This window comes from Humulus lupulus, chromosome 7 (assembly GCF_963169125.1).
Source record: "Humulus lupulus chromosome 7, drHumLupu1.1, whole genome shotgun sequence".
NCBI lineage: Eukaryota > Viridiplantae > Streptophyta > Magnoliopsida > Rosales > Cannabaceae > Humulus > Humulus lupulus.
This window is the reverse complement of record NC_084799.1, coordinates 41,391,210-41,414,823: the sequence shown is the minus strand read 5'-3', so window position 1 is coordinate 41,414,823 and position 23,614 is coordinate 41,391,210. Positions and strand designations below refer to the sequence as shown.

Genomic DNA, 23,614 nt, shown 5'->3' with positions numbered 1-23,614 from the left:
CATGGTAAAATGGCAACTAATCTTTTGATAATATAAAGTAGTTGAGAAAATAAACCAGCAAAGCCAAAAGGAGATCTTGCTTCCAACTATGCATATAAAAATAGCACATTTGGTTTAAAATGTATAATGGAAGTTTCAAATCTCTATAAGAAACAGATCTGATTTGAGTTGAATGTATTATAACTGATCTGAAAAAGAAAAAAAAAATCCATAGACTGATCTTTATATATAACAAAAGTCTAAAAGGATATTAGATTAATTAGCGGTGGAGTTTGATCTTGACAAAGTACAAGAAGAATTGATAAACTGAATACAATCCTCAATAGCTTCCATTCTATGAGAATCAAGAGGAGCCACAAAGGGTTTTGATCTTGCAGAAGAAGAGTTTTTTCTTGAGGTTGATGATGATGATGATGATGATTTTCTTCTGGTCCCAGACACCATGCATAAAACTCTTGCAAACTCTCCAGCAAAATGCTTCAGTAATCGAATCGGAGACAAGAAGGAAGATTTCCCTTTTGGAAGCTGAAATCCATTACTAGTACACCCACATCCAATTCCAAATCTCTTACTTCCTCCCCCAACTGATGATCTCCTACCAGAATTTTGCTTGTGATAAAGAAATGATTTTTCTTCTGTGTAATCTCTACTGGGCTCATGGGAATTAGTTCTTGATAACATACTGAGAGAGAGAGAGGGGGGAGAGAGAATGAGAGAGAGTGGAGTAAGAGGAAGATTTGTGTAGGTGTTATATATATATTATTATTTCTATAAGATGTTGTGTAAAAAAAAATAATGTAGAAGAACAATAAGGGGATATGAGATGCCAAAAGGGGTTAGTATAGTGGGTAAGAAAAGAGACGCATAAGCAGAATCCAAAAAGTTAAAATACTTGCGTCCCCCAATACAAAATCTACTCTTGGTTGGACTAGGTGAGTTCTACTTTTTGGCTTGCATGCAGTGCAAGCATAGGGAAAATGATTCCTTCCAACCAACAAAAAACCAAAAAAACCAAAAAAAGGAGTGAAAAAAAGTGAAGTGATGATTCTTGGGGAGTGTTTTGGCTACTATATACCATGATTTGATTGTCATCATGCAAACTGTTCGACGGTTGTTTCAAAGGAGCATTAAATTTTGTCTTAGACAACCCGCTTTTTATTTTTCTTATTTTGGGACAAAACTTCAATAGTTTTGCTCAACAAAGATACTCTTTGCGGTACATATTTAAATTAGAAAGAACAAACATATTCCATGTGACTTCAAATGAGTACACTTTCGAGTTTCAATCCTGTCAACTTGGTTCTAGTGCCAATTAAGGCTTGCATTCTTACTGAAGTGTAAATCTTTGTCAACTTGGTTGGTGTCTTTTCAGTTAATTTTTCTTCTATTTTCCCTCCTAATGGAATCAAAGTGAAATGTTTTCAATTCTTCATTTTATGTTTTTAAGCTGAGGATTAAGAGATTTCAAATTGATAAAGACTTTTCCGTGTGAACATCTAACTAGCAGTCTGGAAGAAATGGACCTCTTTTAAGTGCTAGAGAATTTCTTTTTCCCCTTTCGGAGAAAAGTGGGGAGAGAAAGGGCTGGTGGTGGGAATGGGATATTGAAAATGAAAATGAAAATGATGAGAAAGAAAAGTGATTTCAAAAGTAAATTGATAACAGGACAAAAGGGATAAAAAAAATAAGGGGGGTTGCAAAAACTCTTTTAAATGCAAAGAAGAGGACTCTGGCCAAAGTTCTTTTGATGGCTGTTGCTTTTTTATAATGATTTTGAGTCACTGTTAGAATTACTAAAGAAACTTTCCACCATGAGAGAAAAGAAAATACAGGGGAAAAGGGATACAAGAGACACTAAAAGTGACAATGACATTAACATTAGGTTCCTTTATAGCATGACCAATTTACTTCAAACTGCAGAGCACATTCTTTTGATATTTTCACTTGCAAACAAGGCCAGATTGATGGCCTAACCTATTTGCATGATTACCTATTCTTAATATGTTCCAAAACATAAGCTCCTCATTATATACCATAACATCTTTCACCATAAAAAAAAGTACCAAAAACCAATCAACCTAAAGCATATTATAGACATTTAAACAGAATGTATGGATCAAAGTAACTCTCAAGTAGTAACCTTCAACCTTTACAAAGATTTCCAATTATTCACAAATCACAATTACATCAGGAGACAAGAATCTAGTTCAGACAACTGCTAATTGCCATAATAATTTTCCAGTAAGACTTTCCCACAACCATCAAGAATCTTAAGCGCTGAGAGAGGTAACAATAAAAAGGTCAACTCTGCCTCCAAATCCCGATCTGTATAACAAAAGTTCTATACACACATTTCAGACAGTTTATCTCTCTCACACACACACACAGAGACAAAAGAAAAAGGTCATTGTTTAGCATTCATAACAAGAAGAACCTCCCCACCAAGCCCAATCATGCTGTCCAAGAAATTTCTTACTTCTACAGTATCTTTAAAAGCCATAGGAGAAGCAAGATCACTGTCCAAATTATACCATGTACCACCAATCTTTCTCAATGTTACCCAGTGCCTACTATTACAAAGCCCACCAAATCTTTTAACAGGAATATTGAGCACAATCCCCATTAAAGCATCTTCTTCAGGCTCATCTAGATCAATGGAAGAGGCTCCATTTCTACGATCATGCCAAACCAAATTCTTCCCTTTTCCTTCCAAAGCCGCTATTAGAACATTTATGTCATAGTTTCCGGTGAATGTATTATGATGAGGCTTAAAGAGTACAGATAATGGCGTCCATGTTCTCTTCTCTGCTTCATCAAGAACAAGATTCTCAGCTATCCCATTTAAGCTTGCTCGTGTAAATGTGTCCTTTTTCTGTTTACAATTTTATACATAAATTAATATAATGAGTAGAGAAAAAGAAACCCTTTAAACGAAATCGAATAAAAATTATTCACATCATATATTGAATTTTTTTCTTGAATAAAAAACCCCCCATGAATTAGGTAGGCATAAATCACAAATGGGTTTGCTCTATCGTAATTCCAATCATTAAAGATATGATATTTTTGGTAATACTCAATTCTATTTTCATTTTCTGTTACATTTTTCCGTAAAAATCGAATAAAATCTTATAAATTAAAGAAGCTGGCACCAAAATAACGAATAAGGGAGTAAAGAGAGATGAAGTTTGTAAAAGGGTACCTGAAAGAGATTGTTTAACGAGTGCAAAAGGCAGAATTGAAGCTTTTGCCTCTCATGGTAGATTTGAGGATTATTGCTCGCCATATTCAGTTTCTTAAATCCAACGCCACAAAAATCCCGAAAATGAATTGAGCAAAAACGTATAGTGGGAGCTTCGCAGCCTTAGAAGATCTCGAGTTAAGGTTTCTTTGTTCAGAAAACGAAGGAAGACGGTGATAGACTGAGTTGAGTTTTGGGCAAGTCCAAATCCTTGGCGGCTTCTCTATATTTTCTCGCTTTCTAGTTTTGTTCTATTTTCTTGTCATTATCTATCTGTTACTGTTGTTATCTTTCTTATTTGGTTTCCAAATTTAACCGTCGTCGTCGTAATTGTTTATCGTTTTTAGTAAAGTTGGTCGTTTATCTCAATAGAAACGACAAATCGTTTCAATCTGATGATCAAATTTGTCTTAAAATGAACATCCGAACATATACTATCAAGTTGCATGTGATTGTATTAGGGAAATTTGAGTTTTTATGATTAATGAGGGGTTGTAAGTAAAAAAAAAAAAATATTAGGTATTTAAATTATTTAAAAAAAATGTTAATTTTTTTGACAATACCCAAAATATCTTTTTTATAATATTTCTCATCCACTTCTTTTTCTTTCCTTCCCTCTCTCTTCCTCAATTCATTTCTCTCAACTCTCTCTAGAAAAAAAATCAATGGGTAAGATAAAATATAATAGAAATCAGTGTAAAGGCAAGTATTCCAAACTTAGGATACTAAAATATTACATTTCGAACAAATTTGGGCATGATTTTTGAGTTTTTTTTGTGATTTTTTTTTAGATTTGAAACTTTGAAATTTGCAGAAAATCGACGTGGTTCGATGGTGCTCGATTGGACCTTCAAAATCAAGATTTTCATGAAAAAATTGATGTTGCTCGATGTTGGTTCGATGGTGTTCAATGTGATTCTTGCAAAATACGTAATTTTTCACTCGGGTATCCGTTTGGGGTGATTTTTTTTATTTTGGGTATTTTTTCAAGATCTACACATTTGAGATGTTTATATACACATTTGGGAAATGTAAATCTTGAAAAAAATGACAAATGAAAAACATACCTCATGTTCAAGATATGTTTTGGTATGTTTTTAAGTTCTAAACTTTTAAAATCATGTTCAATATATGTTTTGGTATGTTTTCAAGTTCTAAACTTTTAAAATGTTTATGCGAACATCTAAAATGTGTAGATCTAAAAAAAATACCCAAAATAAAAAAATCGCCACAAACGGACACCCGAGTAAAAAATTATGTCTCTTACAAGAATTGCATCGAACCACCATCGAGCAACGTCGATTTTTTCATGAAAATCTTGATTTTGAAGGCCCCATCAAGCTAGTATCGAGCACCATCGAGCAACAATCGAGCAAAGTCAGTTTTCTACATATTTCAGAGTTTCAGATTTGAAAAATAACTCAAAAATTATGCCTAACTCGATGGTTGCTTGATGGTGTTCAATGCTACCTCGATGGGGCCTTCAAAATCAAGATTTTCATGAAAAAATCGATGATGCTCGATGGTGCTTCAATAGTTGCTCGATGGTGGTTCAATGCAATTCTTGTAAGAGGCATAATTTTTCACTCGGGTGTCCGTTTGTGGTGATTTTTTTTTTTTTTTTGTATTTTTTTTTTTAGATCTACACGTTTTAGATATTCACATACACATTTTCAAGTTCATACCCAAAACATATCTTGAACATGAGGTATGTTTTTCATTTGTCATTTTTTTCAAGATTTACATTTCTCAAATGTGTATATAAATATCTCAAACATGTAGATCTTGAAAAAAATATCCAAAATAAAAAAAAATCACCCCAAACGGACACTCGAGTGAAAAATTACGCATTTTGCAAGAATCACATCGAACACCATCGAACCACCAACGAACCTCCATTGAACCACCATCGAGCAACATCGAGCACCATCAAACCACCATCGAACTACGTCGATTTTCTGTAAATTTCAAAGTTCCAGGTTTGAAAAAAATCGCAAAAAAAAACCCAAAAATCATGGCAAAATATGTTCGAAATACAGTATTTTAGTGTCCTAGTAAGGAATACTTGCTATTACATTGAGTTCTCTATTTTACCTTACCCATGGATTTTTTTTCTAGAGAGAGTTGAGAGGAGTGGGTTGAGGGAGAGAGAGGGAAGAGAGAAAAAGAACTGGATGGGAAAAATTATGGGAGGGATATTTTGGGTATTGCCAAAAGATTTGGCATTTTTTTGAAATGATTAGATGGCCTAGCATTTTTTTGATTTAGGACACCTCATTAAGCATAAAAACTCAAATTTCCCTTGTATTAATGGTATTTTGTATCAAAATCAATGTGTAACAGACATTATTTAAAGTTATTTTTTTAAGAATAAATAACATTTTTGCTCCCGAACTATGTTCACTGTATGATTGTGCCCCCTGAATGATTCACGATGTTAAAAATTCCCCCTGAACTATACACGTTACTATAATATGAGACTTCTGTTAAATTTCGTCCTATGACGTAGCATTTTGTTTGTTGATGTGGCATGCCATGTGTAGAACAATTATCAATTTTGCCCCCCGAACTTTGACCACTACCAAATTATACCCCTTTTATAAAAAAATATTTTTTCTTAAAAATAATAATTAAATCATTAATAAATAAAAATTTTAATTATCAACAAATAACTATTTTTTACTTTTTCTTTTACAATATTAATTAAAATTATTTTAGAATAAACATTTAAAATAAATACTAAAACAAAGAAAAAACTTTTAACTAAAGAGGTGGACAAAAGATTTAAATAAATAAATAAAAATTTTAATTTAAGAGGAGGAGGACAAAGGGGAAAATCTTTGTTTTAGGATTTATTTTTTTATTTTTATATTAAAATATATTTATTTTATATTGTAAAAGAAAAGAAAAAGTAAAACATAAGTTATTTGCTATTAATTAGATTTTTAATTTTTGATTATTTGAATTTTATTTAATTAATTTGAAACTTTTAGTATTCTTTATTTTCTTAATCTTTTAAAATAATTTTTTTTAATTTTTTAAGGATTTAATTATCATTTTTAAAAAGAAAAAAAATAAATTAGTCTTAATAAAAAGGGCACAATTTGGTAGTGGTCAAAGTTCGGGGGGAAAAATTTCTAATTATTCTACATATGGCACTGCCACATCAAGAGACAAAATGCTACATCATCAATCTGTTAGCCACCTAGGACGAAATCTAACAGAAGTCTCATATTTCAGTAACGTGCATAATTCGGGGGGCATTTTTAACATCGCGAATCATTCAGGGATACAATCATACAATGGTCGTAGTAGAGGGACAGAAAAACTATTTATTCTTTTTTTTTAAAGTAACTTTTTGTACCATTAGTTTTGGCACCTAAACTAATTTTCAAAATTCAAAACTATTCCAAAAAAAAAAAAACATAATTAAAGAACTAAATTGGACAATCACATTTATTGGAGAATCAAAAGGGAAATTTTACACTATATGCATCATAACATTATTAAATTTTTTAACATGCCATCATAAAAATTCTCCCCATAATGTGCCCCCTCCCCTATTTTGGACAAAAATACCCTCATCACTCAAATTTAACACTTCACACAGTTTTCTCTCTATCTCTTTCTCTCATCCATCATTTACAGCCATTTTTTCACAGCACTGCTCGGATCTGGAAGTTTCTTGGCATTTTCTAAGAGAAAAAATCATGGGTAAGTATCATTTCATTAATCTACTTGTGAATATGAAATGACATGGTTAGATATTAGATTCGAACTGTTCCGCAGTTGAGTTTGGATTTTTTTTCTACAATTTTTGAACTATTCTTTAGATCTGGGATTATGTGGGAGCCATTCCAAAATCGATGGTACATCGATGGAATGTCGATGCTGAGGCGAACATCTAATTTAGATGTTATTTTCGATGTAATATCGATGGTATATCGATGTTGAATCGATACCATATATGTTGATTTGGTTCAGCATCGATATGGAATCGATGTGGCATCGATATACCATCGAAATGGAATCGTGTACAGATGGCAACCATCAGCATCAATGATACATCGATGGCATTTCGATGGTACATCGATGGCATTTCGATGGTACATCGATGCCATTTCGATGGTACATCGATGCCATTTCGATGGTACATCGATGGAATGTTGATGCTGAGGCGAACATCTAATTTAGATGTTATTTTCGATGTAATATCAATGGTATATCGATGTTGAATCAATGCCATATATGTTGATTTGGTTCAACATCGATATAACATCGATGTGGCATTGATATACCATCGAAATAGAATCGCGTACAGATGGCAACCATCAGCATCGATTATGCATCGAAATGGCATCGATATTGAACTGCAATACATATTTTCATAGGCATCGATTCATCATCGATTTACCATCGATTCTTCATCGATTACACTTTATTTTTATAATTTTCTTATGTTTTTTTTTGTAAATTTGCAGGTTCCAGAGTTAATATAATTGTTTCTTACAACAGTGTTTGGGAACAGAAAGCAAAAAAATGGAATTTCAAAGTTGGTTTGAACACTATAATACATGTACCAATTGATGTTGGTTACATAGAATTATTGGAGAAGTTGTATTCAAAGTTGAAAGTGGATAGGTCATTATTTGACTTAAAGTTGGAAGTGTCGTTTACATGCAATGATTTTAGCGTAGATCCCATTGAAAGCACAAATGATGAAGGAGTTAGTGCTCTTATTCTTGACAATTCGAAGTCCTTAAAACATCGAGTTCCTATATGCGTTAGTTCGATTGCAAAGAACATTGCTCTTATTGATCCATCTCCTAGAGCGAGTGTTAATATGGAAAATCATAATCAATCATGCACGACTGTTCCACAAATAGCTCCTGGGCCAAGTTTATGCATGGGAGGTCCTAGTCATAATAAAACTTTTTTTCCCCCAACAAATCTCCCGCATGATGATGGGTATGAGTATGAGCCTTATGTCAATGATGATCCGGTTGCCCATTTTGGTGATAATGATGAAAGAGTTGAGGGGTGCAGTAGTTCTGATGATAACTCAGAGGATCGGCTGTCGATGCTACATGTGGTTCAAGTAGATAATTTAAATATGCGACCATTGCCAAGATGTCAAGAAAGCCAAGGACGGAGGACTGCTGGCTCAGAGAGCAGTCGTCCAACTACACAAGATGATGGAAATAGATGCAGTTCTCTAGAGTATACTGCTGAAGATATCCCATGCCCCTCTTATGTTATCCCCACGTTATCTGGGGTGAGTTGTGGAGTAATAGAAGTTGGGAAGGTTTTTGAGAACAAGTTAGAGTTGAAGACGAAGGCACACTTGTATGCAATGAAGCAGAACTTTGAGTTTGTGGTGAAGAAGTCAGGTACTGAAGTTTGGTATATCACTTGCAAGGATCTTGATTGTGGGTGGAGATTGAGGGGGAGGAGAATTACTAAATTTGATATGTTCGAGATAACTCGTTTCACCAACAAACACACTTGCTCACTTGACCTCCGACATAAAGGCCATTGCCAAGCTGCACCTTGGGTTATTGGTCATTGCATAAAGAAAAAATATCAGGCTGGATCGAATGCGTACATGGCAAACAACATAAGAGAGGAAATTAAGAATGATTATGGCATTGAGTTGTCATATGGAAAAGCTTGGAGATGCCGAGAGAAGGCTCTTTCTTATGTCAGAGGGACACTGGAAGCATCCTACCAGAAGTTACCATTGTACCTGTTCATGCTTCAACAGAAAATTCCTGGGACGTTGACAGATTTTGTCACTGAGGAAGATCGATTCAAATATTGCTTTTTATCACTCGGAGTTAGTAGAAGAGGGTTTCGTACACGTCGTCCTGTGTTATGTGTGGACGACACTTTTTTAAAAACAAAATACGGTGGGCAGATGTTATGTGTAGTCGCACTGGATGCAAATAACCATCTATATCCAGTTGCATTTGGTATTGTGGATAGTGAGAATCATGATTCTTGGAAGTATTTCATGTCAAAGCTAAAGGAAGCGATTGGGGAAGTTGAGGACCTGGCGTTTGTATCTGACAGGCATGCAAGTATTACACATGCCTTGGAAACTATTTTCCCTGATGCCTATCACGGTGCTTGCTACCACCACATTAGTATGAATGTGGTTGCTAAATTCAAGACTGATCATTGTCATGTGTTGATGTATAATGCGGCATATGCTTTTAGGAAATTCGAGTTCCACGCTAACTTCGAAAAAATCAAATCGAAAGACCCAGCCATTGCTCAATACCTAGAAGGCATGGGTTTTGATAAGTGGTCCCGTGCTTACTTTCCTGGAAATAGGTATGTCATTGTGAATTGTATTTTAATTTATGAAATCTTCTAAATGTATGTTATTATTAAATGTTAGTTTTCCTGGATACTAGGTATAATATAATGACAAGCAATTACGCTGAAAGTTTCAACAATAAGACCCGGGACGCTAGGAGCTTTTCGATAACTACATTCGTCGAATTTATTCGCTTCACACTGCAGTCCTGGTTCTGTGATAGGAGAGAAACTAGCGAGAAGACAACTACAACTCTTGCACTGACCTATGAGAAAAATTTGGTGGATATGGCTGAGAAAGCTCAATTCTTGATCCCTTATGCAATAGGGAGGCGTGAGTTCCATGTGTTAGATGGTGAGCTGAATGGTGAAGTCGACCTCCTGAATAAGACATGCACATGTGGCATGTTTCAGATTATTGGTATCCCATGTGCTCATGCACTATCTGGATCCCTTAAGTGAGGGGTGAACTTTTATTCGTTGTGTTTAGATTACTATAAAATTGAGACATGGAGGTCCTCTTACACATAATCTATATATCCTATGGGTAACGAGGAAGAGTGGATTGTTCCACATGACATTATGACAATAAAAGTGAGAACACCTGCGCAGAAAAACCCGGTTGGTCGTCCAAAGAAGAAACAAGGTAGGCCTAAGACGAAACGCCATCCTTCCAATGGAGATAAATTGGTTGTACAACGCAAGTGCAGCACTTGTGGAGGTCTAGGCCATAATAGGGCAACTTGTAAAGTTCGTGTTTGAAATTTATGGCATCAATGTTAAACTTTTTATTTGGGTACTAATGGTCTTTGTTAATCTTTTTATTTGTGTATTAATGGACTTTGTTACTCTTTTTATTTGTGTATTAATGGAATTTGTTACTCTTTTTATTTGTGTATTAATGGACTTTGTTAATCGAAATGACATTTTTTATATACAAAACTAAGGAGAAATATACTATTGTGTGTCATCGAAATCAAAATAAATGTTCTAACATCAAGGGTACACATTCTCATAAAAAATGTCGATGCATAATTTATCCCTGAAGTACTGAATGTTGTCCTCGATGGCATATGATAAGGGAATGTCTCTAAGAATAAATTCCAAGTGTTTGATGGCGAATATGCCGCAATCTCCACTTAAACCAAGAAATCGCATTTGTGAGTGTATTGAAAATTAAAGGAGAACAATGTTATGAAAATATGAATTTAGTACGTCTACCTGGTTCTAGACTGTGGGAAAATATCAATGGACATGTGCCGCCAATCAAAGTTTGGAATAGTGATCTTCGGTCTAGCTATTTTCAACTTGGGGTGTCCTTTAAACATACCAGAAGCGTTGAGTAAAGATGGAAGCATCCTAGTCCAAGGCTCGATCAACTCAGACAACTTATTATGGCTAAAGTTGGAATGATCTAAATCAAATACAGTGATCATCCAATCAGCGAAATTTATTTCGCAAAGGACCTAGTGCCGATTTTCCAAGCACCAGTGGAAGTAGACCTCGTTGCAATCACCCTAAGGCTTCTTGTATTTTTTGGCATCTCCTTTTAGGAAATTAAGAATGTCCGAGTCCCATTGGTAAGTCCTGCCATTGTTCTTGAATTCCTCATATCTAGCAGGAATATATTGTGCAAATGATGAATCAAGTACGATGGCTTTCACGGGGTACGTCTTCGGCAACTCAAAAAGAAGTCTCCGTATAAGATAATTTGCAGCGTCGAGATGCTGCAAATAAATAGAGTAACGTTAAGGAAGAGTGGATTGTTAAAATGAGATAAATGTTCTAACAAACATAAGAGACTTACAGTTTCTGCCAACCATTCTTTTGTCACCTTCAACTTCAAGAACCAAACAGGGGTCCCATCACAACATTCCAACTTCCTCGGTCTGCTATTTTCAATCTCACCGAGTACCCATCGGTTAAAAGTTGTCAACATATCTTGATCCAACACCTTTAAAGGAAGGATCATAATTGGGTCCTTGAACTTTGGTTTCTTGCCTACTGGAGTATAGCCCTCGTACCTTACTAGTCTCTGTCTAGTGCGCTTACCTGTAACGGGAGCAATTAGTATCTAATCTCTTTAAAACATGTAAAAACTCATGGATTAGTCGTACCTAAGACCGTCTGTACTGGTTGAGAAGGTGTGGCTTCTCCAAAAAGAGGCTCGTAACATGTGGGGAGAATGTCGTACTCTACATCCTCTGTTGGAGTAGGTGCAGGAGTATGTGCAGGAGTAGGTGCAGGAGTAGGTATACCACCTAGTGTTGCCAGCTTCTCTAATATGACTTCTTGATTTTTAAGGACCATACCTAGAGTGGCCTTAACCTCGTCCACTACACCTGATAGTCTGGCCATCTCACCCAACACCTCCTCATAAGCCCCAGGAGCAGGAGCAGAAGTAGGTTCTGTACTAGTATCTGGAGCAGTCTCTGTCGAGGCATCCTCCACAAATATTCCAGCCTCCATGGCTATCTCAGCCACCGCAGCAGCCTCTGCCTCAGGATCGCAAGGTTTTCCATCCTCTGGTGCAGGCTGGATCATATTCTGCAGCATCACATACCTAGGAGCATCCCCATCTGTCCTTTGATATATGGTATCGAAGAAGTCTCGCTCATTTGGTCGAGGCCTTAAGATAGAAATGCATGACAACTGTAATGGAAACAAAACAAGCAAATTAGAAACGACATAAGTTGATTAGTATAATTCAAAAGTTCTTGAATTATTTAAATTTAATATAACTTACATGTCTCCTCGCAAGTACATCCTTCAAATGCAAATGCTTCGGCTGGCCTGTGCTCTCCCACTGTAGCATCCTAGGGAACTTGAATCCACAGGGCTTGGCGTGTTCCTTCTGTAAATCAAGAATCATCTCGTATGCCCAATATTGCAAGGCTGGTGGATACCCCTTGCAAGTGTACTTTGCCTCCACCTTAACACCCTTAGAAGACTCCACCCCAGTGATCTTCTTCGCCTTCTTACCTGGTATTGTAGCACCAATCGCTTTCATATCTCTATTGAATTGTTTCACAATTGTATCGAATGAAAGGGATCCCCACGGATACTTCTCAAAATAATCTAAATCCTCGACCATCGACAATGAATCTCGCCAAATAGCATTGTCGTTCTCAGCGGCCAATAGTATCCCCTCCACAAAGTAAACCAAACCGAGCTTGTACAAATCATCAGGTACATCGCACATACTAAAAGCTCGTTCCAACATACTGAAACGAATGTCTTTCTCGGGTTCCACACTGAAATATGTATTAACTAGGCGGGAGGAAGTAATGTGAGGTTGACTGTCAACGGCAAGTGGTGGACAGGAGCAGCTCAGGCCGGTGATAATGGCAAACTCGTGCACCCCAAACTTACATAAGTTTGGGCCCATCAAGAAGTGCACCTCAACGCCACGCGGAGACTTGACCTTCCGCAAAAGCAGTGTGTGCACCAATGCCCCAGAGAATGAAAAGACAGGGGCTGTGAAGAATGGTCCAAAAACAGACTCATTCACCTTCCCCAACAATCTATGCTCCTCAAATCTTTTCTTCAATTTTGTTAACCTACCGGAACCCCTATAGGTCATACGACCGACATAATGATCCTCTATAGGGATCTCAAGTGGTGGGATACGTTTGGGTGGCATCTGCAAAATATCCAAAAAAAAGAGAATTAGTTTAATTTACAAAAAATACTCAGTCTGTTGTTGTCATCGAAATACTATCGATATACCATCGAAATAGCATCGATGGAGCATCGAATAAACATATAAAGCCATCGACATCGCATCGACATAGCATCGACATAGCATCGAATAACCATCGATGCATCACCATCAAATTAATGTGCTCGAACAACCATCGATATACCATTGAAATGGTTGGATTAGCTTATACAGGATCTTTATCTATTTTCATGTATATCTAATATTAAACAAATTAATAGGAGATAGCCTAAAACATGTTTCTAAAATTGAATTCAAAGAGAAACAAAGAATAGAATACTTACAATATACGCAGCGGAATTAAAGAGTCCTTCCTTCAGTTTCTCTAACTCTTGTATCCTCTCTGTCGCAGAGTATTATCAAGAAACTGAACCGATCTTCTATTTTCTTCACAATCTTCCAATGTATCCTTAGAACCACCTAGACTAGTGTGGGAAATTCTCAACACATGAGATAGATATAGAGAGAAGAAGAGAAAATAATAAAGAGGCTTAGAAAATGACTTGTGTTTAGAGAGAATCTAAAACTATCAGAAAATCTGACTTGTGACTTATCAAACTTATGTTTTGATTTCTCTCTAAGCACTCCTTTTATAGACTCAATTAGGCCATTTAATTTAATTAAAAAATCAATAAAATAATAGCCATTTTGAAGTCTTAGGTCGAAATTATCATGGGCTATAGGCTCGTGAAATTTCTCATTTGATTATAAGCCCATTGGACTTAAAATCAAGGCATGTATTATTTTCTATTGATTTAATTAATTAAATAATTATTTAAATCATTTATCAAGTTAATTATTTATAATTTGAACCTTGATTTAAATTTATTTATTAATTTAGATACCAATTTATCTTAATTAATAAATCTGCCACAATTTCTCTTTTCTTCTCAAAATTACTCAACTCTGTGAAACTATCCAAAATTGACCTGGTCAACTTTGATAATTCTAATTGATGATTAAATCAATTAATTGAGACTATCTAGATTATTTTATCCAAGGTACAATGGGGACCATGGGCTTATGAAATCAAGCTCCAATAAGTTATCATAAATCTAACAAATAAATTTACTAACTTATTAATTCCTCGTGACTCCACTATAGACTCGGAAATGCACTCTTGAATTCATAGAACGCTCTATAACAAATAGATACGCTATTAATTATCCATTGTTACAACCATAATTGTCACTCAATCCTCTATAGACGGTCTCAAATGAGATATGACTAAAATATCGTTTTACCCTTCATTGTATTTTATCCTTAAAACACTTAGTTCCTTATAAATGATATTTCAGTAAACTAATTTAATTACTGAAATGAGATCTCTATCATTTAACACCTTGAACCAAACTAAAAGGAAACCATCGTTTCACTTCTTCATCAGAAGCTATAGATGTTCATATCTATGATTAACACTCCCACTCAATTATACTACCGAGTTCCCAAGATGTAAGTATGGGCTAGTCCGTAGGGTAAGCTGGTAACGAACAAGTCAAAGAACTCAAATAATACAATCAGTTAGAATACTAACCACTCAGAATTGAGATTGAATTGACCTATGGTCAACTATATGATATGACTAGAATAGATAATAATGGTATGTTTACTTATATTATCAACTGTCAATATCAGTCCAGTCCGATGTAACAAATACATCCGATCTTATCTACTTTGCTAATGTTCTGGAAAGAACATAACACTATAATGTGTAAGTAGATCATATTGTAGATTGGCAAGTCAGTGTAAATCCTGGGCACTGACTAATCTTAGGACTAACTTATTTTGAACATATAATCATATTTATATTCTACTGTGATTACGTCACTATAAATAAGATTAGCTATATGCTCGGGATTTAATAGAAGTTTATATTAAACAAATAATCATGAAAATAAAACATGTGAACAAAGTGATTGACCAAGTCAAAAAATGATTTCTATTCTTTTATTGATAATAAAATGAGATTACAAAGAGTTTGAGTTTTAATTAGGGTATAAAACCCCAACAGAAATAACATCGATGGAGCATCGAATAAACATATAAAACCATCGACATCGCATCGACATAGCATCAAATAACCATCGATGCATCACCATCAAATTAACGTGCTCAAACAACCATCGATATACCATTGAAATAGCATCGATGGAGCATCGAATAAACATATAAAGACATCGACATCGCATCGACATAGCATCGATATAGCATCGAATAACCATCGATGCATCACCATCAAATTAATGTGCTCGAACAACCATCGATATACCATCGAAATAACATCGATGAAGCATCGAATAAACATATAAAAGCCATCACATCGCATCGACATAGCATCGACATAGCATCAAAATTTCATCGACTTTTATACAAAAAAATGAAAACCATGCAAACATCGAAATTACATCGATATACTATCGATTGCGCATCGATGGACTATCGCCTTCATTTACTGGTCGATGAAATACTATCGATGGAGCATCGATTGCGCATCGATGAACAACTTTTTAATATTTTAAAAATATACACATGCACTGTATGTCATCGAATTACTATCGATGAAACATCGAAATGGCATCGATGTAGAATTGAATGAACATCGACCCACAAAATTTTTGCATAATTTAAACATAATCTTCCAAAATGATGCACATAGAATCAAACCCATTTTAAGCTACATTTTTGCAAAATAAAGATTAAAAATCAAACCCATTTCATCGATTTTATACATTACGATTCAATTTTTTTAAAAAAAAAACCACAACTGCCTTACCGTGGCCGGCAATGGAGAAAAAGGTGGCGACGACGGCTGTGAGGAGAGAGAGAGCTTCACCTAAGAGAGATTATGAGAATGTGAGAGGTCGGTTGAGATGAAAGACTGAGAGAGAAATGAGATTTTGGCTGGGAAGAGAGTGTTTAATGCTAGGGTTATTTTTGTCCAAAAATTTAAAAATAGCATATATTTAAAAAAGTAAGTTATGTTGGCATTTAAAAAAAATTATGTATGTCATACAGTCTAAAATTTCCCAATCAAAATTGGTGTATTTAAAAATTTAAGAGCCAAAATAATACTCTGTAAAAGTGATGTGACACTTGATATTTTCCGTTAGCAGATTTTTAAGTTCACAAACGATGTAAGCATTTTACTCACTTATACTTTCTTTGTTAGGAAACTAAAAACGACTTGTAGTTTTCTCTATCAAAAAACAAAACGACAGTCGTTTTAAGGAACGACATGTCGTATACTCAACGACAGGTAAGGCATGAGTGTACCATCATCCCAAAACGGATATGAGTGGATAAAACAACACTCGAAGAAGAAGAAGAAGAAGATACCGGTAATTTTCATCTCCAATGGCGTCCTCTGTAACAACACCACCTTCACTCTCTTTCTTCTCCTCCTCAGTCTTCTTCACCTCGTCTAACCGCCAAAACCTCAAACCCCTCGTGGCCTTCAGACCCAATTCCCTCAAAACACTCAACGCCAGACCTCTAGCCATCAGCTCCGAGCTCGCTACTCTACCAATCCTCTCCTTCACCGGTGAAAAAATCGGTGAGACCTACCTCGATGTCAAGGCAGCACCGCCAGAGACAGCACGCGCCGTCGTCCACCGAGGAATCATCACGGACCTCCAGAACAAGCGTCGGGGTACCGCCTCAACCCTCACCCGAGCTGAGGTTAGGGGTGGAGGCAAGAAGCCTTATCCTCAAAAGAAGACGGGCCGGGCCCGACAAGGGTCCACGAGAACCCCTCTACGACCCGGTGGAGGGGTCGTGTTTGGGCCTAAGCCCAGGGATTGGAGCATCAAAATCAACAGGAAGGAGAAGAGGTTGGCCATTTCGACGGCGGTGGCTAGCGCCGCCGTGAACACGATTGTGGTGGAGGATTTTGGGGATAAGTTTGAGAAGCCGAAGACGAAAGAGTTCATTGCGGCGTTGAAGAGATGGGGTATCGATCCGAAGCAGAAATCGATGTTCTTGGTTATGGATTTGAGTGAGAATGTGGTTCTTTCGAGTCGGAATATTGGGACCCTGAAGATGTTGACTCCGAGGACCCTTAACCTGTTTGATATATTGAATGCGGATAAGCTTGTATTGACTCAAGATGCGGTGGATTACTTGAATGGCCGGTACGGTGTTGATTTTGAGGGAGAGGCTGAGGATGAGGAAGAAGATGAAGAAGCTGATGGTGGTGAAGTTGAACTAGTAGAAGAAGGTGAGAAAAATGTGATCATTTCAAGCATTGTTGAGTAGTGGATTAGTTTGTAGCCTGAAATTACTGTCGTTTACTTGCTTAATATACTAAGTGGAGATAGTAATAAGCATTTAAAAACTTAGATTCATGGCTTTCATAGATGGGATGGGATTGGATTGAATTGGGTTTATTTTGGTCTCATTCTTGATTGTGATTATGTCTATGCAGTAGTCCATTAACCATTACTCTTGTGATATTCGTTTGATTTCAAACAGTGAACATATTTGCATTTAAGTGTTTAGTACATCCACTAAACGTTATGTCATAGATTTCTGTTTTTGTTGCTTTTGAAATTTGATGAAACTACCTAAACTCAATAAATTCTTTGTTCGTATATATGAGATAAAGGCTTCCCACATACTATTTTGATAAAAAGCCATGCTCTTTTTGGAGTGCCAAGTGCCAAAAGTAGTGTCATTATGAAATTTGAAGTCATGAACATAGGCTGGGAAGCTGTATTGTGAAGCACATTAGCCAGGAGAACAAGGAGAACTAGTGTTGTTTTATGAGTTCGGTACATTCCATTGTTGACTAACTTTTTATTTTCTACTTAAAATGCAGGAGTTGCTGCGGATGAGAACCCTGCACCAGCCGAGTAATATTTTGGAGAATAGAGATGCTGGTTCTTGTGACATTTTTTTTCCCTTGGTCAAATAGTCTCCCTCTTGTCTTGCATAAAGTTACAAGCATTTAGTGTAGCCTTTGAAATCTTTTTCAGAATCTGAGGCTGGTTATGGTAGATTCCAGTGCATTCATTTGTATCAATCTGCAAATTCTCTCTTTTTTTAATGCAAATGTATCTAATTTGACCGGCGGCTATTACCCAATTCTTTGTTCACTCCCCCCTTGCATGAGTGGTCTTGGCTTTATTTCTGCTGCAGGCTGCTGTTAAAATCTTACTACTTTACTGTCTTGAATGGGAGCGAAACAATATAACGAGGAGGCACAACAAGCACAGTAAGGAGAGGAGAGAATTTTTAGTTGTTATGTTGGGAACCTTAGCGTAATATTTTGGTTATATTTTTACAGCAAAAGAGACGAGCACCCAACGACATGGCAAAATCGTTACAGATATAACAAGTTTAGAACCAAATGTTTTTTACACTTATCTCTGTGATTGACAAAAATATTTGTTTTTTACGGTATAAATATTATATATGGATATAATTTTGAAGGCCATAGATTCCATCGTGCAGTGCAAGGAGGCATGATAGATTATGCCATAGCCTTTATAATCATATAAAGCAGTACAATTTTTCACTTTAAACATCTGATCTATATAATAAGTGTGTAGATATTTTTGGTTTTAAAGTATTTTTATTTTTTTTAATGTTAACTTTAATAGAATATTCTTATATTTAATGAAATATTCTTATATTTAACGGTAGTTTGTAAATATTTAAATATAAAATAAAATAAAAAAATTAAATTAAGATATTTTTTAGATATTTTACAATGATAATTATTGAAAAATAATAAATAATTAAACAAATTAAAATAAGATATTTTTCATATATTTTACAATGATAATTATTTTAAAATAATAAATAATTAAAAAAAATTAAAATATGATCTTTTTTTAGATATTTTGCAATAATAATTATTTAAAAATAATAAAATTTTCATAAATTAAATAAAATTTAATTAAACTTAAACTCACTTATTAGAATAATATCATATGAAGTATATAATATAATTTACTATGAATTAGCAACTTGTTTTTTGTTTAAACTAGCAAGAATCTTAAATTTAAAATTCATGTATAATATTTAATATTATATTAAACATATAATATATAATCTCTTATTCTCACTCACAAATTCAAAAACTATAACAAACATAAACTTAAACAAAAATAAATAGATTATTTAATTAAAATAAGATATTAGTTTGAAATTTATATGACATTAATATACATTTAATAAAAATAATTAATAAATTATATAAATAAAACTAATCAAACGTTCATATTGCGTGTTGCTTGTATTTAATATATATATATTCTATATAAAATGTGGGTAGATAACAATTTTTTTTGTTTTAACAGTGTTCTTTTCGTTAACTTTAATCAAATATTTTTATATTTAATAAAATATTTTTATATTTAACATTAGATTGTAAACATGACTCAAACTTAAATAAAATAAATAATTAAACAAATGTAAATATGATATTTTTGAAATATTGTACAATAATAATTATTTAAAAATAATAAAACTATATATTTAATAACTTAAATAAAATTTAATTAAACTTAAACGTAATAACATATTAAACATATAATATATAATATTTTGTTGTCACTACCCAATTCAAAAACTACAACAAACATAAACTTAAACATAAATAGATAAATAAATAAATAAAAATATAATATTTTAAAGATATTTTATGATAATTTAAATAATTAAATCATATTTATTTAAACATAATAAATGCATATATATAATTTTTTTATCTTATAAATTTGTGTGATAGTTTATTTTTTATTAAGTTATTGAAGCTCTTTTTCTTCATCAAATTCACCAAAAGACATTGTGATATACATTAGAAACTAAAAATAGTTGATACATGTATACTACTGTCTACACTATAACTTTTTCTATTATTAATTTCTTTTTAAATATTATTGTATTTTATATATATGTCATGTAGCCATATAAATATATATATATGTCAACGTTGTGTTTAAAAATCATATATGTAGAGATTATATGTGGAGATTATATCATATGTAGATTATATATAATTCATTCTGTTATAAATATATATATATTTTTAAAAAATAGTGAACCCGTTTTTATAAAAATTATAGACAATGTTTACAACTTTAAAACTAAAAAAACGTGCATTTACACGTTGCTTCTACCTAGTATATATATATATACACACACACACACGATACAAGCAATATGCACATTTGCTTAGTTTTATTTATAAAATTTATTAATTATTTTTATTAAATTTATATTAATTTCATATAAATTTTCAATAAATATCATATTTTAATTAAATAATTTATTTATTTTTTGTTTAAGTTTATGTTTGTTCTAGTTTTTGAATTTGGGATTGACAACAAGAGATTATATATTATATGTTTAATATAATATTAAATATTATACGTAGATTTTAAATTTAAGTTTCTTGCTAGTTTTAAAAAAAAAAGTAATTTATTGCTAATTCACAATAGATTATATTATATGTTTAATATGATATTATTCTAATAAGTGAGTTTAAATTTAATTAAATTTTATTTAAGTTATAAAATATATGATTTTATTATTTTTAAATAATTATCATTGTAAAATATCTCAAAAATATCAAATTTTAATTTGTTTAATTATTTATTATTGTAAAATAATTATCATTGGAAAATATCTCAAAAATATCTTATTTTAATTTTTTTAATTATTAATTTTATTTTATTTAAGTTTAAGTGTTTACAAACTACCGTTAAATATATGAATATTCTGTTAAATATAATAATATTCCATTAACGTTAACATTAAAAAATAAAAAACCGTTAAAACCAAGAATTTCTGTTATCTACACACTTATTATATAGAAGATATATATATATAGATATTTGCAATGATAATACCAAAAAAAATTTCAAAATTTACACTTTAATACCCAATTTTTTTTTTTGCGGTAATAATTCCTAAATCTGTAATTTTGATGTGGAAATTTGATTTTTGATGCATAAAAGGGGGTCCTATGTCAAAAATACCCTATCACTTTACAAATACCATTTTGGTCTTATTGTTTACCCTACTTCCCAAAATAACCCTGTCATTTTTTCCCCACACTCTCTCTCTATTCCCTCTTGGTCTCTCTCTATTCTCTCGGCCTCGAAGCCGAAAAATCATCCAAACCCACATTTGAACTGTCGGAACCCAACGAAATCGGAGAAGTAGAAGCATTCATTGTCGGAGAAGGAAATCCGTCAAAACCCACATGCCTGTGATCAGAGAAGGCATCGGAGAAGCACCCAGAGGATCGAAGTAGGCAGAGGTGAAGGATTTTCTTTTTAATCTGCAATGTCTGTTTTGTTCTTGATTTTTGTTCATATGATAGATCGGGACTGAGAAATACAGAGTTCTTGGTTTTTTTTAAGAAAATTTGACCCACCTTGATATGGTCTCGATAGGCCTCGATTAGCCTCGACAGAGATAGAAAAATAGTGGGGGGTTAGATTACCTCGATAGTATCGGCTAGGTTCTAGTTTTGATTGTGCCTCATAGGCATCGATAGAATTAGGTATATTATGATTTTGCACGTGCCTCGATAGGCCTCAATAATATTAAGTATATTATGATTTTACATGTGCCTCGATAGGCCTCGACAGTAGTGGCAACATCAATATTGTTTGAGACCTCGATAGGCCTCAACAGGTCTCGATAGTAATGGTCAACATCAGATATTGTGTGAGACCTTGACAAGCCTCGATAGTTTATTTGCCTTTTGATTTATTTTTTATCTCGATGGGCCTCGACATGCCTTGATGTTTACCAAATTGTTTAAAATTGTATTTTTAACAGTTTGGCAAGATTTCTTAAAAATATATTACTAATAGTTTTTTTTTTTTTTTTTCAGATGCCTGACCTTATTATACCGTCGGAGAAGCACTTTCCTGGTCATGTCAATTATAGGGGTAGTGCTTACTTGAATACCCTTATAGAGATTTTTAGGAGGCATAGGCTTAGTGAACGGGCAGAGGCATGCCCGTTTGGATAGTTCTTTAAGGTGAAGCTCTTTAGTTTTTCTGGGGTTCTATTGCATCATCTGATGTTGCGTAAGGTGGAAAGCAAGAAGCCTAAAGAGGGCCAGTTATACGTGGGAAACACTCTTTGTAGATTTGGGATTGTAGAGTTTGCCCTAGTTATCGGGTTGAATTTTGGGAACACACCGTCCCCAGATGAGTGTAGAGAGCATCTTTCAAGTGATCGGATCATCCAAGAATATTTTAATGGTGATTCGAAGGTTAGTTTTGGTCAGTTGGAAGATGCTTTGAAGGCCTCGACAAACCCAGAAGATGCATTTAAGCTGAGTTTATGCTATTTGATAGAGGGGGTACTAATGCCCCAGAGAAGACAATAGGTATATGAGGTGATTCACTGAAGATGGTTGAGGATCTTGATTACTTTTTCAAGTATACGTGGGGGAAGTTTTCCTTTAAGAAGGTTATTAGAGGAGTTCAGAAGGACACGCAGAAGCAGTTGAAACATTACGAGGAGAAGAAGAAAGAGGGTTCAAGCAAAAAACAGAAGGAGTCGAAGTACAGTTTCTATGGCTATGCCCCTGCACTTCTGTATTGGGCTTTTGAGGCCATGCCAACTATTGGGAGTAAGTTTGGTGAGAATAGTGGGAACCAGATTCCCAGGATACTTAGTTGGGCTACGAAGACCAATATCACTCTTTCGACAGCTGAGTTGGTTCCTATGTTTGGCAAGCGTCGAGTAATTTCCACTTTATCTTGTTAAATATGACAAAGTAATTGATTAGCGGTTTGTTTTATTAAAGTTTTTCTGACATATGTTATTTGACCATGCAGTTGGTGGTATTTTCCATGTTGAAGCCACGTCCTGGTGAGGTAGTCTACTACAATAGCCTCCCAGATGTTGATTCTAGGTTATTCTCTGAGTTGGAATCAATTGTAGTGGAGGCTGGGACTGCAACGGAGGAAGTAGAGGCAGAGAAGCTGGCAGAGGTTGCAAAGGAAGCTTTTATTTTTTACGAGGATGTCTCGAGGGTTGAGGAGGGCACTTCACAGGCTTGTGCACCTTCCTCTAGTCAGGTTGCCCAGCCTGATTATTAGCAGTTGATGCAGAGGCTCAAGAGGATTGAGGAGGGCCAGTCTGATTATGCCCAGAGGCTGCAGAGGGTTAATGAGGGCCAGACGACATTACTTCAGAATTAGACTACGATCATGACTCAGTTGGTTCAACTGATTTTGGTGGTATTAGATCAATCCACGGAACAGAGCCGACCCACCCACTTACAATTAGATACAAAGTCTTATATCTTGCCTCATGACTACAAGCCTGGTGATCCACTCCACATGCCTAGACATCTG

The 23,614-nt window shown here is 34.4% G+C and overlaps 4 protein-coding genes across 4 annotated transcripts; 2 read left to right on the top strand and 2 right to left on the bottom strand.

Moving 5' to 3' along the window:
- Positions 1–240: 240 nt before the first annotated feature.
- On the bottom strand, positions 241–904 carry LOC133791229 (josephin-like protein). The gene has a single exon (XM_062229159.1). It carries the CDS (start codon positions 679–681, stop codon positions 256–258), a length of 426 nt encoding a protein of 141 aa, XP_062085143.1. The 5' UTR covers positions 682–904; the 3' UTR covers positions 241–255.
- A 1,146-nt stretch (positions 905–2,050) lies between these two features.
- LOC133791228 (josephin-like protein) lies at positions 2,051–3,521 on the bottom strand. Its single transcript, XM_062229158.1, has 2 exons — positions 3,203–3,521; positions 2,051–2,872 (listed from the first exon to the last, which is right to left on the bottom strand). The coding sequence occupies exons 1-2, from the start codon at positions 3,284–3,286 to the stop codon at positions 2,405–2,407; spliced, it is 552 nt and encodes a 183-aa protein (XP_062085142.1). The 5' UTR covers positions 3,287–3,521; the 3' UTR covers positions 2,051–2,404.
- Positions 3,522–7,281: 3,760 nt separating this feature from the next.
- Positions 7,282–10,024, top strand: LOC133791623 (uncharacterized). Its single transcript, XM_062229542.1, has 4 exons — positions 7,282–7,325; positions 7,934–8,795; positions 9,006–9,577; positions 9,661–10,024. Exons 1-4 carry the CDS (start codon positions 7,282–7,284, stop codon positions 10,022–10,024), a joined length of 1,842 nt encoding a protein of 613 aa, XP_062085526.1.
- Positions 10,025–16,588: 6,564 nt separating this feature from the next.
- Positions 16,589–18,365, top strand: LOC133791227 (large ribosomal subunit protein uL4c). The gene is made up of 2 exons (XM_062229157.1): positions 16,589–17,499; positions 18,100–18,365. The coding sequence occupies exons 1-2, from the start codon at positions 16,638–16,640 to the stop codon at positions 18,135–18,137; spliced, it is 900 nt and encodes a 299-aa protein (XP_062085141.1). The 5' UTR covers positions 16,589–16,637; the 3' UTR covers positions 18,138–18,365.
- Positions 18,366–23,614: the final 5,249 nt, after the last annotated feature.

Bases quoted from the DNA above. Each gene is read 5' to 3' on its own strand.
- LOC133791227 (XM_062229157.1), top strand. From the start codon at position 16,638: ATGGCGTCCTCTGTAACAACACCACCTTCACTCTCTTTCTTCTCCTCC. The intron at 17,500-18,099 runs GTGAGAAAAATG...CTTAAAATGCAG, and splicing joins AGTTGAACTAGTAGAAGAAG to GAGTTGCTGCGGATGAGAAC.
- LOC133791229 (XM_062229159.1), bottom strand. From the start codon at position 681: ATGTTATCAAGAACTAATTCCCATGAGCCCAGTAGAGATTACACAGAA.
- LOC133791623 (XM_062229542.1), top strand. From the start codon at position 7,282: ATGGCAACCATCAGCATCAATGATACATCGATGGCATTTCGATG. The intron at 7,326-7,933 runs GTACATCGATGG...CAATGATTTTAG, and splicing joins ACATCGATGGCATTTCGATG to CGTAGATCCCATTGAAAGCA. The intron at 9,578-9,660 runs GTATGTCATTGT...CCTGGATACTAG, and splicing joins GCTTACTTTCCTGGAAATAG to GTATAATATAATGACAAGCA.
- LOC133791228 (XM_062229158.1), bottom strand. From the start codon at position 3,286: ATGGCGAGCAATAATCCTCAAATCTACCATGAGAGGCAAAAGCTTCAA. The intron at 2,873-3,202 runs GTACCCTTTTAC...AATTGTAAACAG, and splicing joins CGTTAAACAATCTCTTTCAG to AAAAAGGACACATTTACACG.